The sequence below is a fragment of the Ambystoma mexicanum genome, chromosome 10 (assembly GCF_040938575.1).
Source record: "Ambystoma mexicanum isolate Mex_15411 chromosome 10, UKY_AmexF1_1, whole genome shotgun sequence".
NCBI lineage: Eukaryota > Metazoa > Chordata > Amphibia > Caudata > Ambystomatidae > Ambystoma > Ambystoma mexicanum.
In genome coordinates this window covers 1,078,723,785-1,078,749,384 of record NC_090932.1, presented here as the reverse complement: position 1 = coordinate 1,078,749,384, position 25,600 = coordinate 1,078,723,785, and the positions used below count along the sequence as shown (strand labels likewise).

Here is a 25,600-nt window from a genome sequence, read left to right as displayed (position 1 = left end):
ATATCCTCTCTAGCGCACCCAATCGGGGTATTTGCAAGCTAGTGTCAATAGCAGCCATTCACTCCCTCCCTGCTACTCCTCCCTTCCCCCCACCAACTCCAACTCCCACACTCTCCTTACAACCAGACTTCCCGCCTGCCATTCAGAATGACCTAGCACCTGTCCGGAAGGCTGACAATCTCTTCTGAGCTCATGCTGCCCATTCGTACCAGAAAGCCCCAAGGTTCCGGAACTCCTGATCTGCTCTGAGCTCTTTCCTCTCTTCACTCCTTTCATTTTCCCCTGGTATCTTCTCAGGCTGCTTCAAGGTGGACATCATCACACCCCCCTTGAAGAAACCCACCACTGACACCAACAACTCAGCCACCTATTGACCTGCCCCTACCCACCTTACCTTTCTAACGTCCTCAGTCATGCACTAGTCAACTACATCACTGCTTACCTGGAGTCCAGTGGTCTCATTGAACCCCTCCAAACATGGTTCATAGCAGACACTGCATGCAGACAGCGTTCACCTATATATCTAACTCCCCCATTATGTAATGTAATGTAATTTGTCATTTGTATAGTGCTTTTCTCATTGGTATGGCCTCAAAGCGCTGTAGCGGAATGCCCTGGGTGGACCAAAGTCCAAGGTATGGGAAATTCATCAGAGGAGTTTAGAATGTGTGTGTGCATTTTATCCAATACGAAAGTAGGTACGGGTGGCCAAGGCCCTGCTAGAAACCAGTGTCAAGATGGCATGTGGATGGGTGCTGTAAGGAAGTCTTGAAAGTATGCGAGTGCAAGAGACTCATTATGTGTCCAGCTCGACCGAATTGTTGGTGTGGGGTATAACTGTATTCTTATGGCAGAGGTGTTGTGCGATGTGTCTTAAAGTAGTGCGTGATAGTGGATGCTTGCGGGTGGGTGGGTGGTCGGGCCTTCAGCTATCTTCCAAAAGCACAGAGTGTGATACGCCACATCTACGAAACAAAGAAACCAGGCAGGACACATATCCATGTGTCCTGCCTGGTTTCTTTGTTTCGTAGATGTGGCATGGTAGAGATGGAGCACAGCTTGAATCAAACAGTGACAACGTTTGGACTACAGCAAGGTCCATTACAGTGGCTACACTCAGAATGCAGCTATAATGAACTCTGCAGCAAAATTCAATTGCAGCTAGATTAAGTTGGAGGCATAGTTAACACGCTGATGACTTCTACATGGTGGCTACGCTCAAATTGCAAGTATGTTGCACCACTGTCATAATTCATCTATCCTTATTCTCCTTTATCTTTCTGCTGCCTTGATCATCCCACCCTCTTTCAGACTCTCCAATCGTGGCTTTTAGGGCAGTAGAATTGTTTGTTCAGCTTCCTATGGCACCTGGCGGAGTGCTCATTATCCATGTCCTCGAAAACCGAAGCTTATTTTTCACCTCCTGATAATAGTAGGATTTTTGCTTGGTACCCTTTTCATCAGATATAGACCTCTTCTCTCGGAAAACTCATTTCCTTCTCTCCCTTCTCACATCATGGCATTACAGATGATATGCCAATATTGTTCTTTCCCTCATTCAACTATGGAATGCTTCCCCTCTGCAACCTCCCACAACCTTCGCCTACCTTCATGTGCCGCCTTCAGGTGGAGTGGCTATCAATGCAAAATCACTATCATAGCACATTTGCTCTTCTTCAGTTTAAACCTATCAATGGGTATTCCCCACTCCCTGACTGTTATTCCCCCGTCCTACTATATGCTCGCAAGCCCACTTGAACCTAAGCATCCCTTGTTGACACGATTCTCCCTACCCACATTTGCCTCTTCACAATAGTCATTAACAGCCACCTTCTCTTTCACAGGGAACTCCAGAGTCTTACAGAGGTACCAACCCTCGTCCACCCCTTTAGCTTAGGGCCCTTTAGGAACGTGCATGCAATGGATGGGTTCACAGAATAACTCTGAGTCCAAATAACCGAACCAATTCAGGAAGGTGGCAAAGTACTGGTTTATTAACAATGATCTATAATAGGGAGTTACAACGAATATCAACGGATGTACGCTGGATTTCTCTCAACGCTCTTTCATAAAAACAAGATTATATACTCAAAATTCATCAGAGGTGATGTCATACTACGTGGCATATAATCAAAAACCTCCTGGGGATTGGGATAGGCTTAAGGGGAACATCTAAGTATACATTGTATACAAACTAGGATTGTGGCTGGCTGCCCGCTGTCAGGTGGACAATACATGTCTACCTCTAAAACATGTCATGTTACAAACCATTAAGTACACAGTTTCTCATTGGTCTTCAAACTATAAGGTCCTTCATTATATGGACCTCTACAATTGGTTGGCACGCTTGTACCATGTCTGGGACATTTGGTTCACTTAGCAGCATGTAAGCCCAGACTCAGGTGCAAGGAGGTGGGCCTGACTCTACCTCCCCACCCAACTAGCCCAGCATCTCTCATCACCCATGCCTTCTGCCATGAAGAATGTCTTTGAACTTGGCCTGGCAAAGTATCCTTGTCTCTGGGAATACATAGGAGTGAAGGCACTCACTATCGTTGTTCTAGGACTCTAAGTTTGACTCTATTTTCATCCTTGTTTCACGTGACAGGAGACCACGATCTGTTCCATTTTGCAGGTTTGAATGTTTTAAATGACTAAAACTTGGCACCCTTGGTGTTCTTTCTTTGCACCTTAACAAGGGATGTTTCATCCTTTGTACGATCGCTCCTTTCCAGAATAGATAGCCGACATTGGCAGCTTCAGGCTTGACTCCAAGCCAGACAACCTCGCCATGCAGCTCCTCGATTTCAGCTTATTCTTGATGCAACACAATTCTCCATTTCCTCTTCATTGGTCCTGGCTTACTAAAATTCATGATACTGATGTCCAGCTTCTATACAGTGGTGGGTTCCCCTGCATTTTATTCACTACTTATAGCCAGCTTCTATGATGACTTAGTTTACTTCGCGTTTCAGCATCTGTACAATTATTGAACGGTTAATTCTCTGCAACACTTTGTGCATTCTTTACTTCATCATTAGTTTCTGTAGGATCCATACATCCTCTTTGGTCAGTATCTTGAGACGTTGCTCATACTCTTATAACGTCACAGATTTCTTTCTTTGCTGTTTTTCATATTACTTCAGGGTGTTCCTCCCTCAGATTGGCGTCTCTTCGGAGATGCATTGGATAGGGTTGTCCCAAAGGGTATCTTCTTTCGAATATACGCTGCCGTATTGGCACAACTGCTGGTGTCAAACACAACACGATCTCAGGCTTCCAACAAATAGGAGGTAGGGGGCGGGATTTCCTGCAGTGGCATGCAGCTGCTCCTCTACACCCTAATAGTTCCAAACCACTTATCACTGGGTTGCATATCTTTAAGGTTGGTAAATGCTGAAATTACTGAAGATGTAGGTAAATGCTGAAATTACTGAAGATGTATTTAATGTCTTTCGTGTGCAGTCCCAATTTTCTCTTTCCAAATCCTCCCCCAACACCTTTTGGTTTAATGTGTTAACTATTATAGCTATCAAAAGAATTGTGGAAGAAAAACTCAGACCTGAGTCAATAAAACAAATAAATGGTGATTGAAGGGTACAGCCCAGAAAGAGGGCTGGGAATGAGGGTTTTTCTTTTTAGGGTAAGAAATGTACCCCTGCTGACATCATTTTGTTTTGGCATCCTAATCTTTATTATTTTTCATTGAACTGCTAGCAGACTTTGGTTAGGGCTCCCCTTTCCCCCCAATTTGCTCCAGCCAAAGCTGGCCATTATGAACTGGACTGCGCTTGTGTGCCTAAATTGCTGACTACAAACTTTCGGCCTGCCTGAGTTCACTGGAGCAAGGCTGTGGAACCGAAACCAATGGAACACACTGCCACAAGTCAGCCAGAACAATAAGCTTCCCATCTGGACAGCAAGATGTCAGGTGGGGAGGATGCCCAACACCCCTCGCCTGAGGAGGACACGACTGGAAGTGGGGCCGAGTGGCCATGTTTACCCTGCAATGCAATATCAGGTGTTATATGTCAGCGTGAACACTAATGACGGGCTGTGACTTGGGACAACGGGTGGTACTGTTTTAGGCAGGAGGCGGGAATTGAATGCCAAAAGGCCTGCTAAGTGTTTCTCGAAACTTGGCAGCTAAGGTGCCCTGGAGAATATATTGTTGGCAGGGCTAGTTAGTTGTTTGGGAATGGGTTAACAGCTGAATGCTGCCCGGTTGTCTTGCAAGCAAACTAATACATCCTTTTGCTTAATCATCACCAAAAATAAAGACCGTTATTTTTGATGTTCAAAGCACCCAGCAAAGTAACTGTTCCAGCCATCAACATGCCCTTTCGATAGTGCTCAATGGAGAAGCACTTTTCATTGTCAATAAATATAAATAAAATACAAGATGTTCTGTGAGCATTTAGGCAGTGACCCAGCCTGAAATGTATGAGATCAACAGAGATGTGATCTGTTAACTGAACAAAAAGGCTATAGAGAAAGGCAAAGTGCCACAGAGACATTAGAAGTTTATAGGAGATGAAAACATGTCACCTTCCACCTGATTAGAAACGTCAGACAGACAGGAAGTGACACTGCACATGCACAACTTCATAAGAGTGAGATTTAAATGAAATGGAAGCAGTGGTCAAAGTGGCTGGTAGCAGTGCTCCTCTACTTAAAAAAAAAAAGTGTTACTGTTCCTATACTTTTATTTTAAAAGGAAACTGTTCTGGAATAGTATAGTTTCAAATTAAAAGTGTAGGAAGAAGTTCAAACTTGCACTAAAGGGCACTGACCTGAATATTCACTTAAACAGCAGGTGTGTTTGGGGTCTGAATTGTGCGTGGGAGGGGGAGCGTTGATGGGGCTTTTGGGCAGCGGAGACAAGCCAGCAGGGAATATAGTTCCACTACTTCTTTTTGTACACTTCGACCACTGCATGTACCAAGAACAGGAATGTCTGTGGGGATCAGGGAAGCGTAATGATGATGCGTAGGATGTGGCATGTCACGAGCAGAATAATCTGCTGGCAGGGAGCAAATACAACAACCAAACTAATACTAGTTGAGATGAGCAGGAGGAAAGTGACATGCCATTTTGAAGAGATAAAGGCCAATGACATATCAAGTGAACTAAAGATAGTCCGAAATCGTGGAGTGTGGCTTGATCCAGAACTGCCTGTGAATGGTCAAGTTAGTAAGGTAACCAGCAGCTCTTTCTTCCAATTATTTTACATTCTCTGAGAAAGTCCAATAGATAAATGCTTTTGTAGACATTCGGGCTTCCTTATTGTAATTCCATCTACCTTAGGCTGCTGAAAGCAGCGCTTGCTAACTCCAGCATATTCAAAATGCATCAGCAAGTTTGCTTCTCCATCTGTGTCACCGAGATCATATCCCACTCACCCTACGCAACCTGCACTGGCTACCAGCAGCCACAAGGGTGGAGTTTAAAGCATTACATCTGGCACATAAGGCCTTCTAAAAGACACTCCCTGCGTTGATCAATGACGGATTCTTCTGCTATGTGCCTGGGTGACATCTTGCATCTTTGACTGCCTGTCAACTCTCCGGCCTCAAGTTTAAAGTTCACAAATTGGGTGGTCGTTCCTTTGTGGTCCAAACATCAAAATTATGGCATTCTTTACCATCTTCTGTGTCAGCTATTGAAGACCAGATGGTTTTCAGACGTAACTTAAAGACTGTGTTGTTCCCTAAATAGTTTGAGTCTGGTTAACTGTGTATGATCGGTGAAATTTAAGATTCTAGTGGCTTGATGCATCCTTGGATGTGAGTTGCTGCACTATATAAAGCCTCTACCTACCTACCGGTGATTCGAGCTTGTCGCCGTCAAAGAAGGTATGCACAAACACAATAAAGTATAGCATGCCACCCAGACTTGGCATCCTGCCTCTCTGACATTGACCTGTGGATGACGAACAACCACCTGCTCCTCAACTCCAGAAAAAACGGAATCCTAATCTACATCAAAACTGCTCTCCTTCCCCAACCTATCCCTTTGCCGCCTTCATTAGGACCCACTCTCACTGCATCCCCCTCAGTCAAAAACCTAGGATGCACTTTCAGCTCGAACTTGGCTCTCTCCTGTTACATCAATGCAGTATCCAGATTGTGCACCTTCCACCTCTGCATCTTCAAGTGGATATTTCCATATCTCTCCTACCCCCCAGAGAGTCTCCCCAATCATGGCCATCATCCTCTTCCACCTAGACAACTCTAACTCCCTCTACCTAGGCACACCTGAATATCAGCTCCAAGATCCAATGGAGCCAAAACTCAGCAGCAAGGCTCCTCTGTGCACTCTCACCAAGAGAACACACCTCCCCCGCATTCAGGATACTTCACTGGCTGCTCATCAGCTGATAGGCCTCTTTCAAAGCCATGTGCATTACCCACCATGCCATCCCCATGAAAGTCCCTGAATTCCTCCAAAACAAGCTCACAGGCTACTGCCCCTCCCGAATCTGCAGATCAGGCTCTGCACACTTCCTGCTAGTCCCCCCTTCAAGTTCTCCAGACTAGGAGGTGCCTGTTTCTGTGTCCTTGCGCCCACCTTTTGGAACTCTCTTCTCCTCGAACTCCATCTCATAGAGGATCACCTGGCCTTTAGGAAAGCCCTCAAAACCTGGCTATCCCCTCACACTTTCTGATTCCCCTCTTTCCCACAGCCACCCCCCCTTTATCCACACTATAGCTTCCTCCAGCAGTCACCCCCCCACTCCCTTACTCCCACATATCCCTCTCTGCTACCTACCCCTTCTTCTGTGCTCGGCCTCCTCAATCCATGCTGGGGTACCGCAAACCTTTACAGAGGGCTCTAGAAGGTTTTCGATAATTTGCACATGGTAGGAATGCCGACAGTGGGCAGGGTTTACACCCTTTTGGGCTTGGAAGGTGGGCAAAGCATTGCACTTAAAATACACCTTAGACAAACACTTGGATCTTCGGGGAGGAGGACGAGCAGACAATTTGGGTCCCTCTTTTTTAGGCAACACCAAAGCTAATGAGGCTGGCCATGCCGCCATAAGAAAACATGGAAGGGGGGCCTTGTAAGTACTAGAAGGAACTAGGGATGGCATCTTATCACTTTAAGATCCTCTATGAGGGTGAGTACCATGTATTAATTTATCACTTAGATCATTGGTGAATCGTAGCACCGGTCTTTGTACATTGACTGAATCCAGGAGGCATTGTTGTCTGTAAATCTAAGCCACTTTCTCCCCCGCACACTGCACCTTCATAACTTAGGGGAAGGCTCATTCCACACAACCTGCACTCACATATAAAACAAACACTACTGCACAACACCTCTGACATAAGAATGAAGCTACCCTTTAACAACAAAAATTTGAACTGTAGCTTCTCACATAATCCTCTATCTCCTTTTACTCAATCCACCCTATGCAACTTCTTTGCGCCCCTGCACACTCCATTTAGACATGGGTAACTATCAGGGTCTTGGCCACCCTCACATAACTGTAATGGCTGAAATGCAAACATGCATAGTAGCACCTTATAAATGCTCCCAAATGTGGACTCCGCTCCCTATGAGGGCATTCAACAAACAGCGCATTGGGACCATAATCATGGTGAAAGGTGCTATACAAATGACTGAATGAATCAATGGTTGCAACTCTGTGGTCACCTGCAATTGCCCTCTGCTGCCTAGCTCCATCTTACTCCTTCCTCTATGTGCTCACCCCTCACATTCACTTGCGGCTCTGACCTTACTCCTAAGGAGTTTGACTCCTTTACTTTCTATCAGACTACCACAGAATACCCACCTTTCCAGTGAGTAGGCAATCCAGCAGGTGACCATCAATTACGCTTATTCCAGAGAGCAAAAGGTGGAAGTAAGCAATCCTATTACTTAATCGACATCAAAACATAGAGGGAGGAGCTTGATGGTGGTCTACGAGTAAACCCAATAAGCCAGTTACCCGGGTGCCTCATGGTTATCTTAAACTCAAAGGGATTTTCTTTATTTGTGTATTTCTTTTCTTGAGCTGCAACATGCCACCTTTACAGTTTGGACATTCTTCCGAGTGTCTTACTGGAGAATAAGACCTTCCTTATCAGTGCCTACAGATGCATTGTAAAAAGGCCTCCTGTTGTTTAGCCGCCATCACTCCAGGTCTGTATGAGGTGGGAGTGATCGGGTCCAGCCCCTCTTTGGAGGAGAGGTGTACCCAACGACAAATGTATAGCCAAAGGATTCCTTCTACGTAGGTATCCTTAAGGGCCTTTTAAATGATGGTGGTTGGGAAGAGCCCTGACATGGGGTCCAATAATTTTCAAGGGGAATGAACCCTGCACCTGTGTGGTATTGCTCTCGGGATTTTCCTATCCTGAACACGACAGGCGTGGTGACTCTATAGATCCCAGATTTCACGCTGAGACACAATGTGGACAGATTTGGATAGGTGTTTTAGGTTCATTTGCCCCAATCACCTTGCAGGTTGTACACAAAGGTTTGAACTCGATTTGCTTCAACTCGCTGGAGATGATGGAGCGTCTGTGGGATCCCAAGACTGAAGTATTGTCTGGCCCTCTGAGGCTTTATCCTCTATAATTTCTGAATCTCGTTTTGGAGTGGGAGCACTGTCCGTACAAATCTCCTTTTTGATTACCTTTGGGACTTAGCTGTTGTCTAGTCTGTCAACCTGGATAGGCTACATACCCTGGTTCCTCACAGACACGTAAGAGTAGAAGAACAGTAGAGATAAGGCTATTTTGGATGCAAACTAAAATGGATCTCCAAATGCTTGTGACCAAAACAAGAAAGATCACAGTAGAAGCATTAGTCACCATGCTGGCGAGGGTTCAATATCCACACGCCACCATCTCCGAAACAGCGGACGGCCGATGATGGAATTATAACAGGATTAAGCCCAGTTGAGTCCACAATTCCCATACATCTAGATTCAGCTGAATACATATATAATCACCTCTTCAAACCTTTATATTTAAAGCTGGTATTTGGAAAATGCTGAAGATCAGAAATGGGCGTTTTACAATCCGATCTCAAACTACCGCTATTTTGTGGCTTTAATGCTTGATCTATGCTGTGGCAATAAATGTGAGTGAAAAGAATACAAACGTGAACAAAAATGCATGCAAGTGGTTGTGTTCCTGAGGCGTGCCTTTCAAGTCTGGAACTTCAGTTAGAAAAGAACAGCTATTTGCCTTCAGCAAATTACTCGAAAAAGCTGACATCACAAGTGGCACATAAGAACTACTTCCTGAACAGAACGACCCGAATATCCTAGGTTCTCTGCACCTTCTACTTTGCCTAACCAATGGGAAGATTCTGGATATGGTGCTGGGAGACTCCAGCTAATGGGAAGATTCTGGATGCGGTTCTGGGAGACTCCAGATAGCCTTCCTGAAGATTCTGGATATGGTACTGGGAAACTCCAGCTAATGGGAAGATTCCGGATGTGGTGCTGGGAGACTCCAGCTAATGGGAAGTGCTGGGAGACGCCAGCTAATGGGAAGATTCTGGATATGGTGCTGGGAGACTCCAGATAGCCTTCCTGAAGATTCTGGATATGGTGCTGGGAGACTCCAGCTAATGGGAAGATTCTGGATATGGTGCGGGGAGACTCCAGCTAATGGGAATATTCGGGATATGGTGCTGGGAGACTCCAGCTAATGGGAAGATTCTGGATATAGTGCTGGGAGACTCCACCTAATGGGAAGATTCTGGATATGGTGCTGGGAGACCCCAGCTAGCCTTCCTGGAGTGTTAGCCATAGTTTTAACCTAAGTGGGCATGGTTCTGTTGTTTTACTTCCTGTGGTCTGAGGCAAGGCACCATTGCATGATGCAGATGGAGTGCAGGCTCGGCCGGTGAGTCTTCATCTGGTGGCTTTAAGGCAACATCAACCTCGTAGAATGTGGCGTACAGGAAAAGGCAAACCCTTAAGGCGGGAAGGTGCGGAAAAAACATGCCGTTCTGAGGCAGCACGCAGAATAATAACATGGTCACAGTAGATGGGTCTGGCGGCCATAGTCTGACGCCCCTTTTACAGTTGTTCGTATCGGTCGTCACATCGTCATCCAGTGGAGGCTGGCCAACCAGTCGCCATTGGAGAAGTATAGCACAGACGTTTTTTCACATCGCTGTCACCACCATGCTAGCTGTATGAAACCCTCTGTATTATGGGCCATTTGAAATGTTCTGTGCTCTGCGCAGAAGGAGCTCCTTGCCATAAATATGCCACCGCATCCCCTCCCAAACAAAACGACTCTCCCCGTCTTCTGCAATGATAAGCCATCTATTGTCCCCCACCCCGTAGGGTCTAAGACCTTGTTATACAAGACAATAACTACTTTTTTTTATGTAATAAACTTTATTTCGGCAAACCTATGCCATAAAAGTGATAAACGAAATACAATTATGTTAACATTTCGACAGTTAATGTAAACAGTACCAATAAAATTAAATGCAATAGCCACTAGTCCGCTGATTAAACAAAGTGCAATAAGCATTTCCCCTTAATACAAATAAGGGAAATCACTGGTGACATCTAAAATTCGATTTAACATGCAAAAAACCTCCTTTCATTCAAAGTAATAATAGATTATCAGTGAAATCAATTGGATCCAACTGCACAAACAGAGAACAATACCCATCAAACTGGACAAAAATCCAGCCCATAAAACCATATTCCTGAATTATAAGAACAAAACAGGCTCACTGGGCCTCATTACGACCCTGGCGCTAATGGGTTAACGGCGCCGTAAAAGGCTGCGGCGCCGTTAACCCATTAGCGCCTGATTACGAGGTCCCTTTGCGGGACCCGACCTTAATGGCTGGTCTACACCAGCCGTTAAAGTAGGGACCCGCAAAGGGACCTTGGAGCTAAGTACGGTACCGCAATTTGTGGTACCGTACTTAGCGCCTTCCTCATTCCCATTGAGCCCTATGGGGCAAAAATGGGAATGCGGAAGGGCCATGGAGGAAGGGGGAATTACCGCCCGCTAACCCTGTAATGGGGTGGTAATTCCCATTTTCTCCATGGCGGAGTCGGTAAGTTACCGGCATGGACCATGGTGCTATCAGCACCATGGTTTTCCGCCTGGGTCGTAATGAGGCCCATTGTTTCTGAAAGGGACGCTTTATGACATTTCCTTTATCTCATGGCACCCTTAAGAAAAGAGAGCAACGGCCAAGCCTCATAGGGTGGATCCGCCTGCAATAGACAGAAACGGGCAGGGCCAACACTGGACAAAATGAAACTGTTGGACCGGCAAAATTGTGCGCTGCCAAATGGACACATACAAGGGGCAAAACATCACAGAATGTAAAATGTCCTCTTGATAAAGGTCACAAAAAGGACAACTAGCTGAATCAGGGAAGCCCCTCCCTTTCAGGAGGATAGCTCAGCAGCAACATGCTCGCCTTGGAAGCAAGACGACATGGAGCAACACAGGTTCGGTCCGCGCTTTAGAAACCTCTGGCTATTAAGCGCGTTATAAATAACCTATCCTTTCATTTTACAGTATCTGTTCTAAAATTGAGTAGATTAAAGCGAACCCTAGTAAGTGCCTACAGATCAGAAATGTGGTTACAGAAAGTAAGATAGGGTTGGATAATATTGTTATTACATTTCACCTTGGCCTCGGATCAAAAGTCGCACAGACGATTTCCATGTGTTCCAGTGGTGCATTTTTCCCTTTCAGAGCTATACATCCGAGCCTAACCCCTCATCCCCCTTCAGGGGCCAACCGAGGGAGAGGATGCTATAGAGTTTCAGAGTTTTGATGGAGCAGAAAACTCCACAGGCAACTTATTTTTTTCCTAGAGTTGGCGGGGGAGTGTTCCACGAAAAACAGCTTCCACTCTGAAGCAGTAAAGGCTCTGGTCATCAAACACTTTACAAACAAGAACTGCACATTTAGGCTGTGTAGGGTAAGTTCCTGAAAGAGTTAAAGGTGGGATAGGTCTGTCAAAATAAACATCCAAATTTGCAATTGCCAGGTCAGAGAGCGAGCCACTGCTCTGAAGATGAGATCCATGTTTCTGGTGGGGTTTAATAACTGGGGCTTGGACCGTCTCCAGGGACTACATTGAAAGCCTATGCGATGTATCCAGCTTGGAGGCTGGAATGTGAACTGCGGTGTAGATGACAAGTGAATGGTGGTTGCAAGTGTTCTATGGCCGGAGAATAGAAGTGAGCTGATCAAGAGGTTTAATATGCCCGGTGAGTGTCGCTCCGGTCGCACACTTACTGAACTACTTACCTACTTGTAATGGAAGAAGGAGGCGGGTTCCTTGTCTGCACATACTCACACTATTGTCTTTTTGTCTATCTCTCCACCAGTATGCATTGCTTTTTTATCAGTCCCAGAGGCATGAGCACATCTTGACAAATTATTTTTTGTCAATGTATTCTTATTGCATACGTTATACAAAAATATTCTTACAAAGACAATCTTGCTATTAGATAATGGAATGGATGCAATTTGATACCATGTAAATTGCATGCTAGAGCCACCCATCACACATCAAATGCATACCTGTCTTGCTCACACCTCTCACGTTTTCCACTGGTTTCAGTGCTCCAAGGTTATTTCGTAATTGTGAAAACCTCCATTCAGCAAACACATGATTGGGGTGCTTTTGATATAGGCTGTATAGTAGCTGATTCACACACATTTAAAACGTCTACTCCACCCAACATGTTTCTGTCCTTGTAAATGAATAAAAATGTACTTAAAACTAGCAATACAAGCTATTCTCTTCACTGATTGCTTGTACTGTTGAGGTTTCAGAAGTGCTTCTGGATGTATGGGCCAAGCATGTTTTGATGATTTTTTAAAGCTGTTTCTAGGGTAGCCACTAACAGAGAGAGGGAGGGAATCCACCTGGCACCTGCGATTTATATATATATATATATATATATATTTATTTATTTTTCTTACTGTTTTATTCTCTGTTTTCTCCTCCTCTCTCTTCACACTCTCTCTTCTCGCCGTCCTTTACTTTTTTCTATGCACTTTTTCAGAATTGTCCCTGGACCTAGTATGATAGCACCAAATGTTTGTCTCCTTTGTCTCGTTTCTCCTCCCCCCGCCCTCACCTGTTGTTAATTTCCGGCTCTACCAAAAATGTCATCAGGCCTAGTATGGTAGTCGCCTGTCTGTTCCCATTTCCTTCCTATCGGTGTTTTAGCTCTTGCACTATCTGAAATGCCGTCAGGCCTAGTACGATAGTCGCTTGTTTTGTTCCTCTCGCTCCTTTCTCCTCCCCCCTCCCTCACCTATTGTTAATTTCCGGCTCTACCAAAAATGTCATCAGGCCTAGTATGGTAGTCGCCTGTCTGTTCCCATTTCCTTCCTATCTGTGTTTTAGCTCTTGCACTATCTGAAATGCCGTCAGGCCTAGTACGATAGTCGCTTGTTTTGTTCCTCTCGCTCCTTTCTCCTCCCCCCTCCCTCACCTGTTGTTAATTTCCGGCTCTACCAGAAATGTCATCAGGCCTAGTATGGTAGTCACCTGTATGTTTCCCCATTTCCTTACTATCTCTAGTCTGCTCAGCTCTTGTTGTTTTATTTCATGTCATTGCAACCCTTCAGGAATGTGGCCCTTATTGCGGCTCGGCTGAATTTGCAACTCACCCCTGAGGAGCTTTGGGACACGTTCATGGGGGGAAAATCGCAAAGCTAGCATCATATACTTCACTATCTTTTGGGAAAAAGTTGTGCCCATTCTTGGGAACATTCTATAATTGTGTCTTGGTGGGAGGATGATGTGTCTTTATCGTTGGAATCTGTTTCCTTTTCATCTTGTTGTCAAAAGGCTGTTATTATATACTGCTGTATGACTTTTTTGCCTTTTCAAAACAGAAGGAATAGTTTTAGATAAGTAGATAACCTTCCTATATGATCAAGCAGCACACCAAGTCCCATTCAAGAACTTTCTGTTTAAATGCAGCCAAAAAAGACCACAGGCCATCAGCCCAGTCGGAGCACCACAATAACCGTAAGAAGAAAAATACCTCATTCCTAACCCTAAACTCTGATAGTGATCTACTGGAACCTCTAAGCAATTCCAATTTATGCAGGCTTAACACAGATGACCAGGGGTGTTGCAAGGTCTGAAAAAGGTCCGAGGTTATGCTAATGCTGGCACTGTCAGGACTCGGGGCTAGCTAGCCTTTTGGTCGTAGCCCCTGAGATTCTATCTGGGGCTACAACCAAAGGACCAGGGGCTATAGCCCCCTAACCCCTCCCTAGCAATGCCTCTGCAGATGACGATTAATCACACAATATTTTTATAAATAGAATCCCTCTATTCACATTAATAATTGTGCTCAGAGAGGTTAAGGCCAATTCAATTCTTATAGCCCGAATTGGTGTTGATTTTAAAAGACCCAGCATGCAGCACCAAATATGACAATCCAACCGATTGGCCCTTTGCTCATGATTCCTACAGGAGCATCCCAGTGCAAAAGAAATACTTGTTACTGGTTTTTGACGGTAGAATTATACTATCCCAATCAGACCAAAACCTGGACTGGAAATAACAAATGTCTTTATCGCCAACATCACTGCAATAGCTTTAGTATTTTTGTTTAGAGACAATAATTCATTTGGTTGCGTTTTGAACTAATATCCTAGGTAACAATAAGTATACAGACGATGCAAGTTTCCCACTAGTGTCCCAAAGCATTGCTTATCCCTCTTAACCTTTCCAAATTGCACACATTTTGATTTATCTAAATTAACCACCAAGTTGTTAAGTTTGGCATATTTGATCACTGCATTTGCACTTCTACATAACTCAACATAGGTGGTGTCGAAAATTGCTAGGTCATCAGTCTATTCCAGACACAAAACTTTAAATCATCCCACTTAGGAAGGATGTTTTGGGTATTATTTACTGACTCCCCAATGTTTGACCTAAGCAGATTAAACAAAGCAGGGGCCAATATGCACCCCAGCTTCACACCTGTGGCAATATCGATTGGTGCAGATAGATCGCCCTTACTGTTCAACTTCACCGATGTGATGTTTTCATGTAATAGTTGATATTCTACTAAAATATCTTTAGGCATCTTCAACTTCTTTAATTTATACCACAGTGGTGAATGGTCAATCATTTCAAACGCAGAGGCAAAGCCTATGAATAATAATTCAGTCTAAATACATTATGGTTAGTGGAGAGGCCCTTTGTAAATCCCACCTGAAAGGAACTGAGAATATGATTTTCTCCAATCCATATTTCAATCTTCAGTGGTAAAAATTTGGCAAAGATTTTACTCTGCCCATCCAAAGGAGATATTATCCTATCATTTGAAGCATCATCGATTTTGCCCCGCTTAAATATTGGGATAAAATGAGATTCCTTCCAGCAATCAGGGATTTGGACAGCCTCCACTATTTGCTTGAAGAGAGTTAGTAGTATGTCTGCCCAGAGTTCCGGGTAGGCTCTCACGACTATGTTACAGACACCATCAGGTCCTGCTGCTCTGGATTTTTTCAGCTTATTTATTATGCCCATCAGAATCTCCCTATCAAAAGATAGGTTTCATGGGCTATGGTGAGGTAAAATAATAGGACTCCCTACAGCAGATGTATCATGTAGACACACTTCCCAGACATTGCAGACTGTGTCTGTGATCTATTGCTTTTAAATATCAGCCACAGAGCTTTTGTGTCATGTCTACGGATAGCATCATATAGGTCCCTCCAAACTGAGGTTCGGCAGGAGAGGTAGTGCCAATTTAACCAGGGGCGATACGAGTTTTTGAGCTTTCTGATCAAAACATTTCTATTGCAAGTATTATTATTAAATGTTTTCACCTTTCTAAACTCCTGTCTCAGTGTTCTTTTTTTAAAAGGTTATTGCTTTATCATATCGATAGACATGGGCACCTCCCAACCTGGATACAGTCCCTCAACCTCTGCATAGAAAAAAAATCGTAATTGAGCTGACCCACTCTATTATTTGATTAGGGAAAACAAAGTTTGTATATACCACATCTAAACCCCTCATATATTTCGTGATTGCCTCTATGTTTCTGTCCAACCAGCCTATTCTATTCAATGTATTAGTCACTTTCACCTCCTCTACCCTATCTTGTTCTATTGCTTTCACGGACGTTATGTTTATCTTAAGTTTCACTATTGCATGAGCACCAACATGTGTAAAGCTTGCAGATATTTCTTCTACCTTGTTATACAATGACGTTCTCCCAATAGAATGGTCAATAGTTCATTGGGATACGCATGTTTACGCCAAGTCTTGGCTGCTGGGACATGGCCAGTCATGGAGCCGTTAAAAGTTTGTAACCCTAAGTCAAAACAAAAGGACATCCACAACGGTGCTGAACCCCTTAATTTGGGGGCACTTATGCTCTTTTGCCGACGACTCTTCTTTCTCATTTACTGGGTAATATATAGAGGGCGAATGAAAATCACCTTCCATAATTAAGTCCATTGCCTGGTAACTCACTGTGTCAGAGATGATGGACTCAGATCTCCATTTGGATCACTTCAGTGATTATAAAGATTTAACACCAATATATGATAACCATCATAGAACTCAACGTCTACTAGTAAAGAATGAGGTTCAGGACTAGGTATGGCAGAGGCCCTAGTCACCAGTGACTGTGATCAATGGGTCAGTAAGCCACTACATGGATGTTCCTTGTTGCCTTTTCTGGCTGGTTTCATAAAGCTCATATATCCATCAAAAATTACCTCTCCCATCAGTCATGTCTCCTGGAATAATATTATAACCAGCTCATTAAAAAAAACTAAGTGAGCCACCCTCTCGGAATAAATGATGATGAACACGAGTATTCCAAGAACAAAGTGATAGCAAAGTTTTAGGAATGCTGGCTGGGGACTGGTAAAAAAGACAGGAGCCATTCCCAGTTGGATTTGGCCATTACCTCATCTGAACCCATTGGTACACTAGAATTGGTGGGGTGAGAGATAACCCTACGCTTCAAGTCAACAACTGAAACCTGTGTGGCCCTTGCAGTACCAGAGAGTGTACACTGTAGCTGCTGCCTGATCTTGCATTTCTTCTTATCAGGGCTGAGATTTTCGAATCCTTACAGTGCACCCTGGTCACAATAGAGGTAAATCCCTCCAACTGTTCCACAAAGTCCAGATCGATGCTCTGTAGCACACGCAGTGCTGGTAGATGATCCAGCAGGACATGTCGATTTATAGGCACGTGGCTGTCCTCAAATAGTTTGGAGATGGTAAACGAGGTATGGGACACTTGATAGGGGTAAGCTCTGCATTCCCCATAGAGACCTTTAATCGATCCGATATTAATGTATCAGTCACTGTGCTCCCTTCTCCCCTCGTGGTACGTTCCATTATAGAACCTTCGACTGACTCATCCTCCAGATTAGACAGATCATAATCATTTGCTTCCTCTTCCGGCGGCAGGTGTGCGTCATCTTTTAGAGCCATTTTCTGCTGGCCAATGTCAGTCTGACAGTTAATCAACCAGGAGGTTAAGTTACCCTCCTTATTCTTAAGGCATCTAGACCTTTGTGCAGCCTTTTCCCTGAGCCTTCTTCTGAGATGGGGCAGCCTTAGGTGTATCACATTACCTAACCTCCCTCTTAGAGCCAAAGTTTGGTTCCTTAAGGTTTAACTGTTTAGCGCTGTTTTCCTTGATTGCTTTCTGTCTTCTGCGCCTCTTTTTTTCATTATGTAACTACTTTGTAATACGGCTCGGCCCCTGCTATTTGTACTTCCAGCTCTGTAGGGGTTCAAAAAAGGTTGACTCCCTGGCTGTGGTATCTTCCCTAGCCAACATCATCCCCAAGCGGTAGCTAGCTCTAGTAACATTAGCTCGGTTAGGCACCCTTTTCGCTGTCTTTCTAGCAGGCAAGGCTAAACCGGCCCTATGCCTAGTAGCACTTAAGAAGATCTGTTCCAAGAGGTGTGTTTGTTTCTGCTTCTCATTAGAGATAAAGCTACACAGGGGTGAAGAGTTAAGCTGATTTCCGGCGTCTTACATACATGACCATAGAGAGTGGTGTACGTCGAAAAATACTACAAAGCCACTGGAAGTAGGAAGTAGGAAAGGGGAAAGGGGGGGAGCTGCGGTGGCCGGTAACCCACCATTGGCGTGGCAGTGTTTTGGCAACCAGTGACAAGAGACAGACTCCGAATGAGCCATGGGAAAGCCAGAAGGGTCTTTGCTCTTCTTGGGACTAGCGCTTCTTGGGAGCCTAAGCGGCAGGGGCGTCTGGTGGTAGCAATGAGGGCTCAGCTTCCCTTGAATAAACGGTGCTCTCCTAGCCCAGGAACACCTGCATTTGGCAGGCGGGGCTCAGACACAAAGGGTTGGGGGAGTTGTGCCTACTGTGGACGTTGTTGGGAAAAGTGGAAAGCAGGTTTTGGACACGGAGCAGTCGCCGCACCTTTGGAACTATTTTCACAAAATTTGTACAGTGTTTGGAATTTATTATGTTGTGAAAATAAATCTGCTGCCTTTTTATGCCAAAAATAAGACATGTCTCATTCTGCACCTTTCTGGGTGGGAGAAGAAAGGGGCAAAGAGGAATGAGCAAGTATGATGTATGATGGTACAGAGATGGACAAATGCCCAGGTTATCTTCAGAACCATGTGCAGACGAAAATAACACAGCAGAACGTGAGAGAGACCCTTATCACTTCTGGGCTGTTCTGTGCATGCAGTTTACCCGGTCAGGTTTCTCTGTCTGTGGAAACACAATGGATAGGGTTCTTTGATGTACACAATCCCCAATGGACCGCTTGTGAACCTCGCTGCAATGCAGGCTTTATGGTCTTACTGGGCTGCTGGGCACAACAGGCACCTCCTCTCAGTATGGCAGTGGTAGAAAGACTGACCACTTCCGTCACCACTTGCGAACCGCGCAGGGCTATGCGCTGCAATGCAGGCTTTATGGTCTTGCTGGGCAGAACAGGCACCTCCTCTCAGTGTGTCAGTGGTAGAAAGACTGACAACTAGCGAACCGCGCAGCGCTACGTGCTGCAATGCAGGCTTTATGGTCTTGCTGGGTTAAAGGGCAGAAAAGGCACCTCCTCTCAGTATGGCAGTGGCAGAAAGACTGACCACTTCCACACCACTTGCTAACCGCGTAGCGCTTCAAGCAGCAATGCAGGCTTTATAGTCTTGCTGGGCTGCTGGGCAGAACAGGCACCTCCTCGCAGTATGGCAATAGTAGAAAGACTGACCACTTCCACACCACCTGCGAAACTGCACATTTTTTAATTAGTCCATACTCTTGAGCAGATTAAAGACGTGGTCTCTAGTGGAGTGGGCTCCTGTCTGCCCACAAACTTTATCCTTTATACTGATTGAAAAAGACACTGAAGCATTCTTCAACAAGAGGAGCAGTTTTCTCAAAATCCCCTAAACTGGCAAACTCCCAGATTTCTTATACAACTCAATCATTTTAACTGGGTCAGTCTGGGTCTATGGAGGCCAACATGTATACCCTCCAAAAAACGACTCTCCCCTTCTTCTGCAATGGAAAGCCATCTATTGTTCCCAGCCTGGGGTCTAGGACCTTGTTACACAAGACAATAATCACTTTTCTGAAATTGTTATTTTTGCTGGCAATCCTAAACACTGAGGTATATTACTAATTTATATTTATGTTGCCTGATAGGCTTTTGATCTAATTGAATGGTCATCAAAGGGCAGAGAGCTTTGTACCTGCTTACTGTTAGGTAGGAATTAATACAACATATTATTTTTTTTTTAGATGAAATACAAAACAAACACAAATAGATGCACAATATCAGTGTTATGGTTTGGCAACGTCCATTATATATAAAAGTCCATAAATCGTGGCCTAATAAAAATAAAAAATATCTTTTGTCACTTAATTTGATAAAAAATAGTGTTCCAATTTAAATATTCAAAAATAGCATATGTAAAGATAAATAATCCCATTTAATCTGATACATTATAAAATCAGTATTAAACGTCATAAGAGTTAAAAAAAAAATTGGGTACGAGGAATGCATATTGATTTTACATAATACCTGTCTCTAATCTACATAACTCTAACAATCAAAATGGTAGATGAAATGTAGAGGGTCTCTATCGATAACAACTTCAGAATTCGAACCTGATTCTACTTCAGGCAGGGTCCACATGGGCCCCACCCCTCCCAGGTTGGGCACAAACTCATGCGATTCGTGTACTCTCCAGTGTCAAGCCACTAATCTTCCATACCTCGAGCAGAATAATGTGCTCCTAAACAGTTGCTAGGATCCTGGACTAGCATCTAGTGTATCTCATCACTTGCTCCAAAAAGATGCACCCCAATCCCAATGTGTGCACACTCAGAACGGGGGTGAGGGGAAGCTTCGTATGAATTGGTTGCCAGATTACACACTAGGAAAAGTTGCATGCCAAGTAACACCAACTGCGCTGAAAAATAAAACCTGACAAATGCACAGCGTTGCAGTAGCGCAGCGTCCCCGAGGACTGACTCTGCAATGTAGACGCTGGATCAGCTTGATGAAGAATACCCATTCCTGAGAAACGTTTATGATGCACAGAGCAAGACGTTCTTCAGCAGACTTGTCCGTTTCTCCTAAGAAACACTGTTGAGCCAGTGTCTCCACTAGAGGTGATGCAAATGCCACTTCCGGCACTGGGAACCTGGTCAGTGCAATGATCAATGTATGGTGGCTTTTTGCCACTTTCACAGTTTTCTCAAGACATAGGGCCTCATCATGAGTTGGCTGGTATCCCGGCTGTAATACTGCCCAACTGTAATGGCGTTAGCGCCAACCAGTCCGTAGGTATTACTGCTAGATCATGGGTTGGGCGTTAACAGTAAATTCCCATTCCCCATTGGGTGGAACCAATGGGGAATTTTCAGCGCAAACACTGCACGCTAATACAGACGGCGGTAATTATGCTGAAAACCGGTCGCTAAATGGGATTTTCAACTCCAGAAAAAAACTGGATGTAAAACAGCCCATTTAGTGCCCAACTCGTGATAGGGCCAGCCCTTAAATATGGTTATAATACTGTTACCGCCGCATTTAAGGGCTACCGCCCAATTCCTGATGAGTCCTATAGTAAAGATCTAATTTTGCAGAAAGACGACAAATAAATTGACAGAAAGTGGTGTGCCCCAAAATATAGTGAGGGTCAAGCAATACTAGTTTCAGCCAGATGCTTAGTTCACTTTATATGAGATGAAGTCATATTTAAGAATACTTGTAAGGCTCCTCAGCTGCCGGTTGTGTTTAAAAGACAGAAAGATCAATGGGAATCATTGACTTCCTGCCTCCTATTTATTGGAAGTCTTTTGGCTTTTTTTCTGGACTTAAAACATTCTAAAAGGGCTTAACCAGGCATTAATCCCAGCTTATGAGCAGACAACAGCCATTCAGACCACAGAAATCATCTCAGGCCAATTTTAAATCTTTAAGGACCACAACTTGAAGCCATATTTTAAACACATTAACGTTTTTCAAAGTCTTTGACTGCTTTCAATCTTCACTCTTTGGGTGTTTAAAACATTCCAAAGGGGTTTACCCAAACCTCTGGCATCAGCTTGCTGAAGGGGCAGGTTGCAGCACTCCAGACTCACGCTAAATCTTTAAGAACCTTGTTAATGATGCAACCATGCAGCAGTTCAGCTCCTCATCACATCTCCACAAGTGTTAAGTGACAAGTTATAAGTATTCTTTTTAACCGCCTGCCCTTGTTTTGTCAAAGTAAATTTACTTCGACAATATTACTTCGATGGGGAGGATTATATATATATTTTAGGGGTTAGGGGGTATCTGTGGTGTGCGGGTGGTAGTGGTGAGGCAGGGGGGTATGGATGGACCCCCATTTAAAAAGAATCTTTGAAAAACAATGAGGTAAATCAAAGTAATTTTGTCGAAATAAATTACCACATAGTAATTTACTTTGGCAAAACAATTTAAAGTTTTGGCACTCAAAGTAGACATTCAGGCTAGTGAAAGAAAACCAAAAACATACTGAATGCCCTTGAGTGTAAGCTATGCCTCAACTAGCTGCTACCTTGGCTCTTTCTCACGCTTTGTACATCCGACTTGATTAAACTAATTCAGGAAGATGGTCATCTACGCTCACTTTCCACATCCATCCAGTGAAACAAATGAAAATACTGGAAGTGTCAACCACATACATTCCTGGTATTTTCAGAAATTCCTTCTAACACACAAGCAATTCCTCTAAGCACTGACCCATTCAGTAGTTAACCTGCCTCTGACCTGCTAACCCAACCTGTGCCCTGACAATCCTGCTAATAGCAGATCCACCTCTTACCCATCCTGGTAAAGGGCACCGAGGGGCTGGTGGTAATGGAGCTACAAGACTGTAATGTTCTTAGAACCTACTATATCCTTCCAGCTCAGTCTTCAGGCTGCATGTGTTACCAAAACAAAATAGCTCTAGTAGACCTTGGAGAATAAGCTACTAAATAGGGGGGAGAATGGCTTACCGGTGCTTCTAATACTATTGTACATATTGGTTGTCTTTGATGCCCAGAAAAACAGGTTGCTGCCGAACAGCTACAAAAAGATGGGAGTGTCTGGGCAGGTCCTAGCACACCTAAGCTCCTTCTTTTAGGACTGGTATCAAGAGGCGAGTAGCATACAAGCCTTCCTGTAACCCAACAGCAGTTTTTCTTCCAGTGTCTCTTAAACCTGTGACCACCCCCCTCCCCAGCCTCCTTGAACATATTTATACCACAGCAGGCACACGCCACAGGATATTTCAAGCTTAAGGTTCTGATTCATGACGCCTCATTACAAGTTAGGCGGTAGCCTTGGTGGTAAAACTGGCAGGATGCTGCCAAACTTGAGAATTCTTCTGGGCCCTGGCAATGCGGAACTACAGGGCCAGTACAACCCTGGTGGACCCTGTATTTCCCCATTGCCAGGGGCCGGAAACTTTTACTCCCCATTCCCATTTCAGCCCGATAGGGCTCAATAGGAATGGGGAGGCTGGATGCACCGGCACCATTCAGAATGGTGCCGGTGCATCCGACATGCTCTGATCGCGGGTGCCGGTCCGCCTGCTAGGGCCGACTTGGCGGGTGAAAAGGCACCTGCGAGCAGAACTCGTAGTTTGCCAGTCCAGTAACAACAGTACCGGCAAGCTTAACGGTACTATAGTTACCAGACCGGCAAACTTGTATTGAGGTCCAAGACTTTCAACAAGCAACAAGGGTTGATGAAAAAACAAAATAAATTTGCTGACCCTAAAAGAAGAAAAATCTGAAACTCTGATGATGGGTAGATGAGCAAGGCTTCATGTCAGAGGGGTCTCTGGTCATCAAAGAAAGTGAAGGAATAGAGTCTTTACCTTGTCTCCGGGCTGGGGACGCATCACAGACACTCGGTCATAGCCTTTCCTCAGCAACACCCAAAGTGCATCCAGCTTGCCCTGCAATGGATAGAGATGAAGGAAATTAATAACACATTTAATTGAGTGAAGCAATGTCAAACATTTCTTTCATTGCTTTTAGTGAGTTTGGTGATCACAACTTCCCTTGCTTACAAACGTACAGTGAGTGTGATGATCTGGGAATGTTCACAACTACACTATTTTCAGGTGTCCCTGTGATCTCGGACCCTGCCTCTCTGCTTTCTGTGAGCATCTTGTCACAAAGCTACACCTCCTATTTTAGTGGGTGTGATGGCCTTGCGTGCAGCCTGACAGTTTCACTACTTGCAATGCTCACCTATAACCTTCCCCTTGGTGAGGGCTCTGCTCACAAACATTTCCCCTGATTGAGCGAGTGCAATGTTGGCAAACACCTACTCACCGAGTTTTTTGTAAATGCATATTTCAGCGAGCATACACCTGTTCGCTCTGATTTAAACATAAACAACGATTGCATACACATAGCCCCAGTGTCAGCGCAAGTGCTGCATGTAACTTGCCATTGACCGTGATTGTAACGAGCATGGTTAGCATAACCCTCCTGCAGACATGACATTGTTGTACAACTGAATGTTTGCAGATGTACCAAACCTCTGAATTCTGACAGTCAAGTGATCATCACAAGAAGATATTTAGCATTCAACATAAGCATCATTAAAGGGTAGCATGGGCAAACAAACTGATTATGGTTTGAAGAGTCTTTCTAAACTGTGTTCTCGAGTAGGTCAAAACATGAAACGTGCATGTTGCCAAGAGTGCCACGCTCCACCATGCCACCTACCAATTATCAACAGGAACTCCTTTCTAACCCATAGACTCTGACCTGGCGGGCGGAACGGCACCAGCTCGCGGACCTTGTTTGTTTGTTTTGTTTTATTATTTGTAATGCGGGAGCGTACCCGAGGGTATCAGGGCGCAGCCTTTACAAGAATATGCAAAGCTTGGTTACAATGGTCATAGAATATACAGAGAGACAAGATAGTACACCAATAATCTACACATATCAACAATGATTTACATAGATAAAATATACATATAGACAAGTGAGCGCACGAGGTTACAATGTGTGCGAGTGGCACGACAGGGGGACCGCCTGGTGCTTGAAGTGACTTTGACGGCTTACGTTTTCAGCCAAGAAACTACCTTGGAACGGAAGTTCTGATAAGGCAGGTCCTCTCTGAGATTTGGCAGTAAGGAGTTCCACAGTTTGGCTGCTTTCACTGGGCAACTGTTGCCCCCTATGGTGGCACGTTTAAAGTGAGGGACAGAGAGGCAGTCTTTGTAGGCAGTTCTGGTAGGTCTCAGGGAAGGTTGTCTGTGGAATCTGTTTATCAGGTTGGTAGGGGCAGTGTTATTGAGGGATTTGTGAGTGAGCGATGCGGTTTTTAACAGAATGTTGTTGTTGATGGAGAGCCAATTGTTCTGTTCACTAAATCCTGAGATGTGCTCTCTTCTGGAGATGCCTAAAGCCGCTCTGAGGGCATTATTCTGGAGAATTAGTAATTTGCTGGTGGTAGCCTTGGATGATCCCTAATAGAGGGCGTTACAATAGTCTAGGCGGGACAGTATAAGGGCTCTGGCGAGGGTAAGGCAGCTGGTGTCAGACAGGAATAGTTTAGCTGTGCGGATTAATTTACACGTATATGCCGTGGAGGAAGCCAAGGAGCTCACCTGTCTTCTAAAGGAGAAATTAGAGTCCAGGTAAAAGCCTAAAGTTTTGACCTCTTGTCCAACCTTGATGTTGTTACCATCGATCATAAAGGAATTGTAGGCAGGGCCAAGTTTCTTTAAGCTTGATGTGGTCCCTAGGATGATGAGTTCTGTTTTATCATCATTCAGGCATAGTCCATGTGTGGCCATCCATGCCTGGATGATGATGTACACCCTATTTAACAAGGCCAAATCCTTTCCATAATCTCCAGAAAGTGGGAGGAGGATCTGGGTATCATCTGCATAGTTAGTGTAGGTGATACCGAGATGATCCAAATCATAGAAAAGGGGCTTGGTAAATATGTTGTATAATGTGGGGGAGACACAGGAGCCTTGTGGAACACCACAAGTGATAGGTATGGGGTCTGCTGCCGCAGTAGGTGAGAAGACCCTCACGGTTCTGCCGTTGAGAAAAGAGGTAATCCAGGTGTTGGCCTTGTCCGAGAAGTGGGCTGAT

General features: G+C 44.5%; 1 protein-coding gene across 1 annotated transcript in view; it reads right to left on the bottom strand.

The window, feature by feature from the left end:
• The window catches only part of ANTXR1 (ANTXR cell adhesion molecule 1), a 655,342-nt gene that overhangs the window by 15,980 nt on the left and 613,762 nt on the right, over positions 1 to 25,600 (bottom strand). Inside the window, exon 17 of the mRNA XM_069618887.1 lies at positions 23,353 to 23,433. Within this exon, the coding sequence (XP_069474988.1) occupies positions 23,353 to 23,433 (81 nt within the window). The remainder of the gene's footprint in view (positions 1 to 23,352; positions 23,434 to 25,600) is intronic.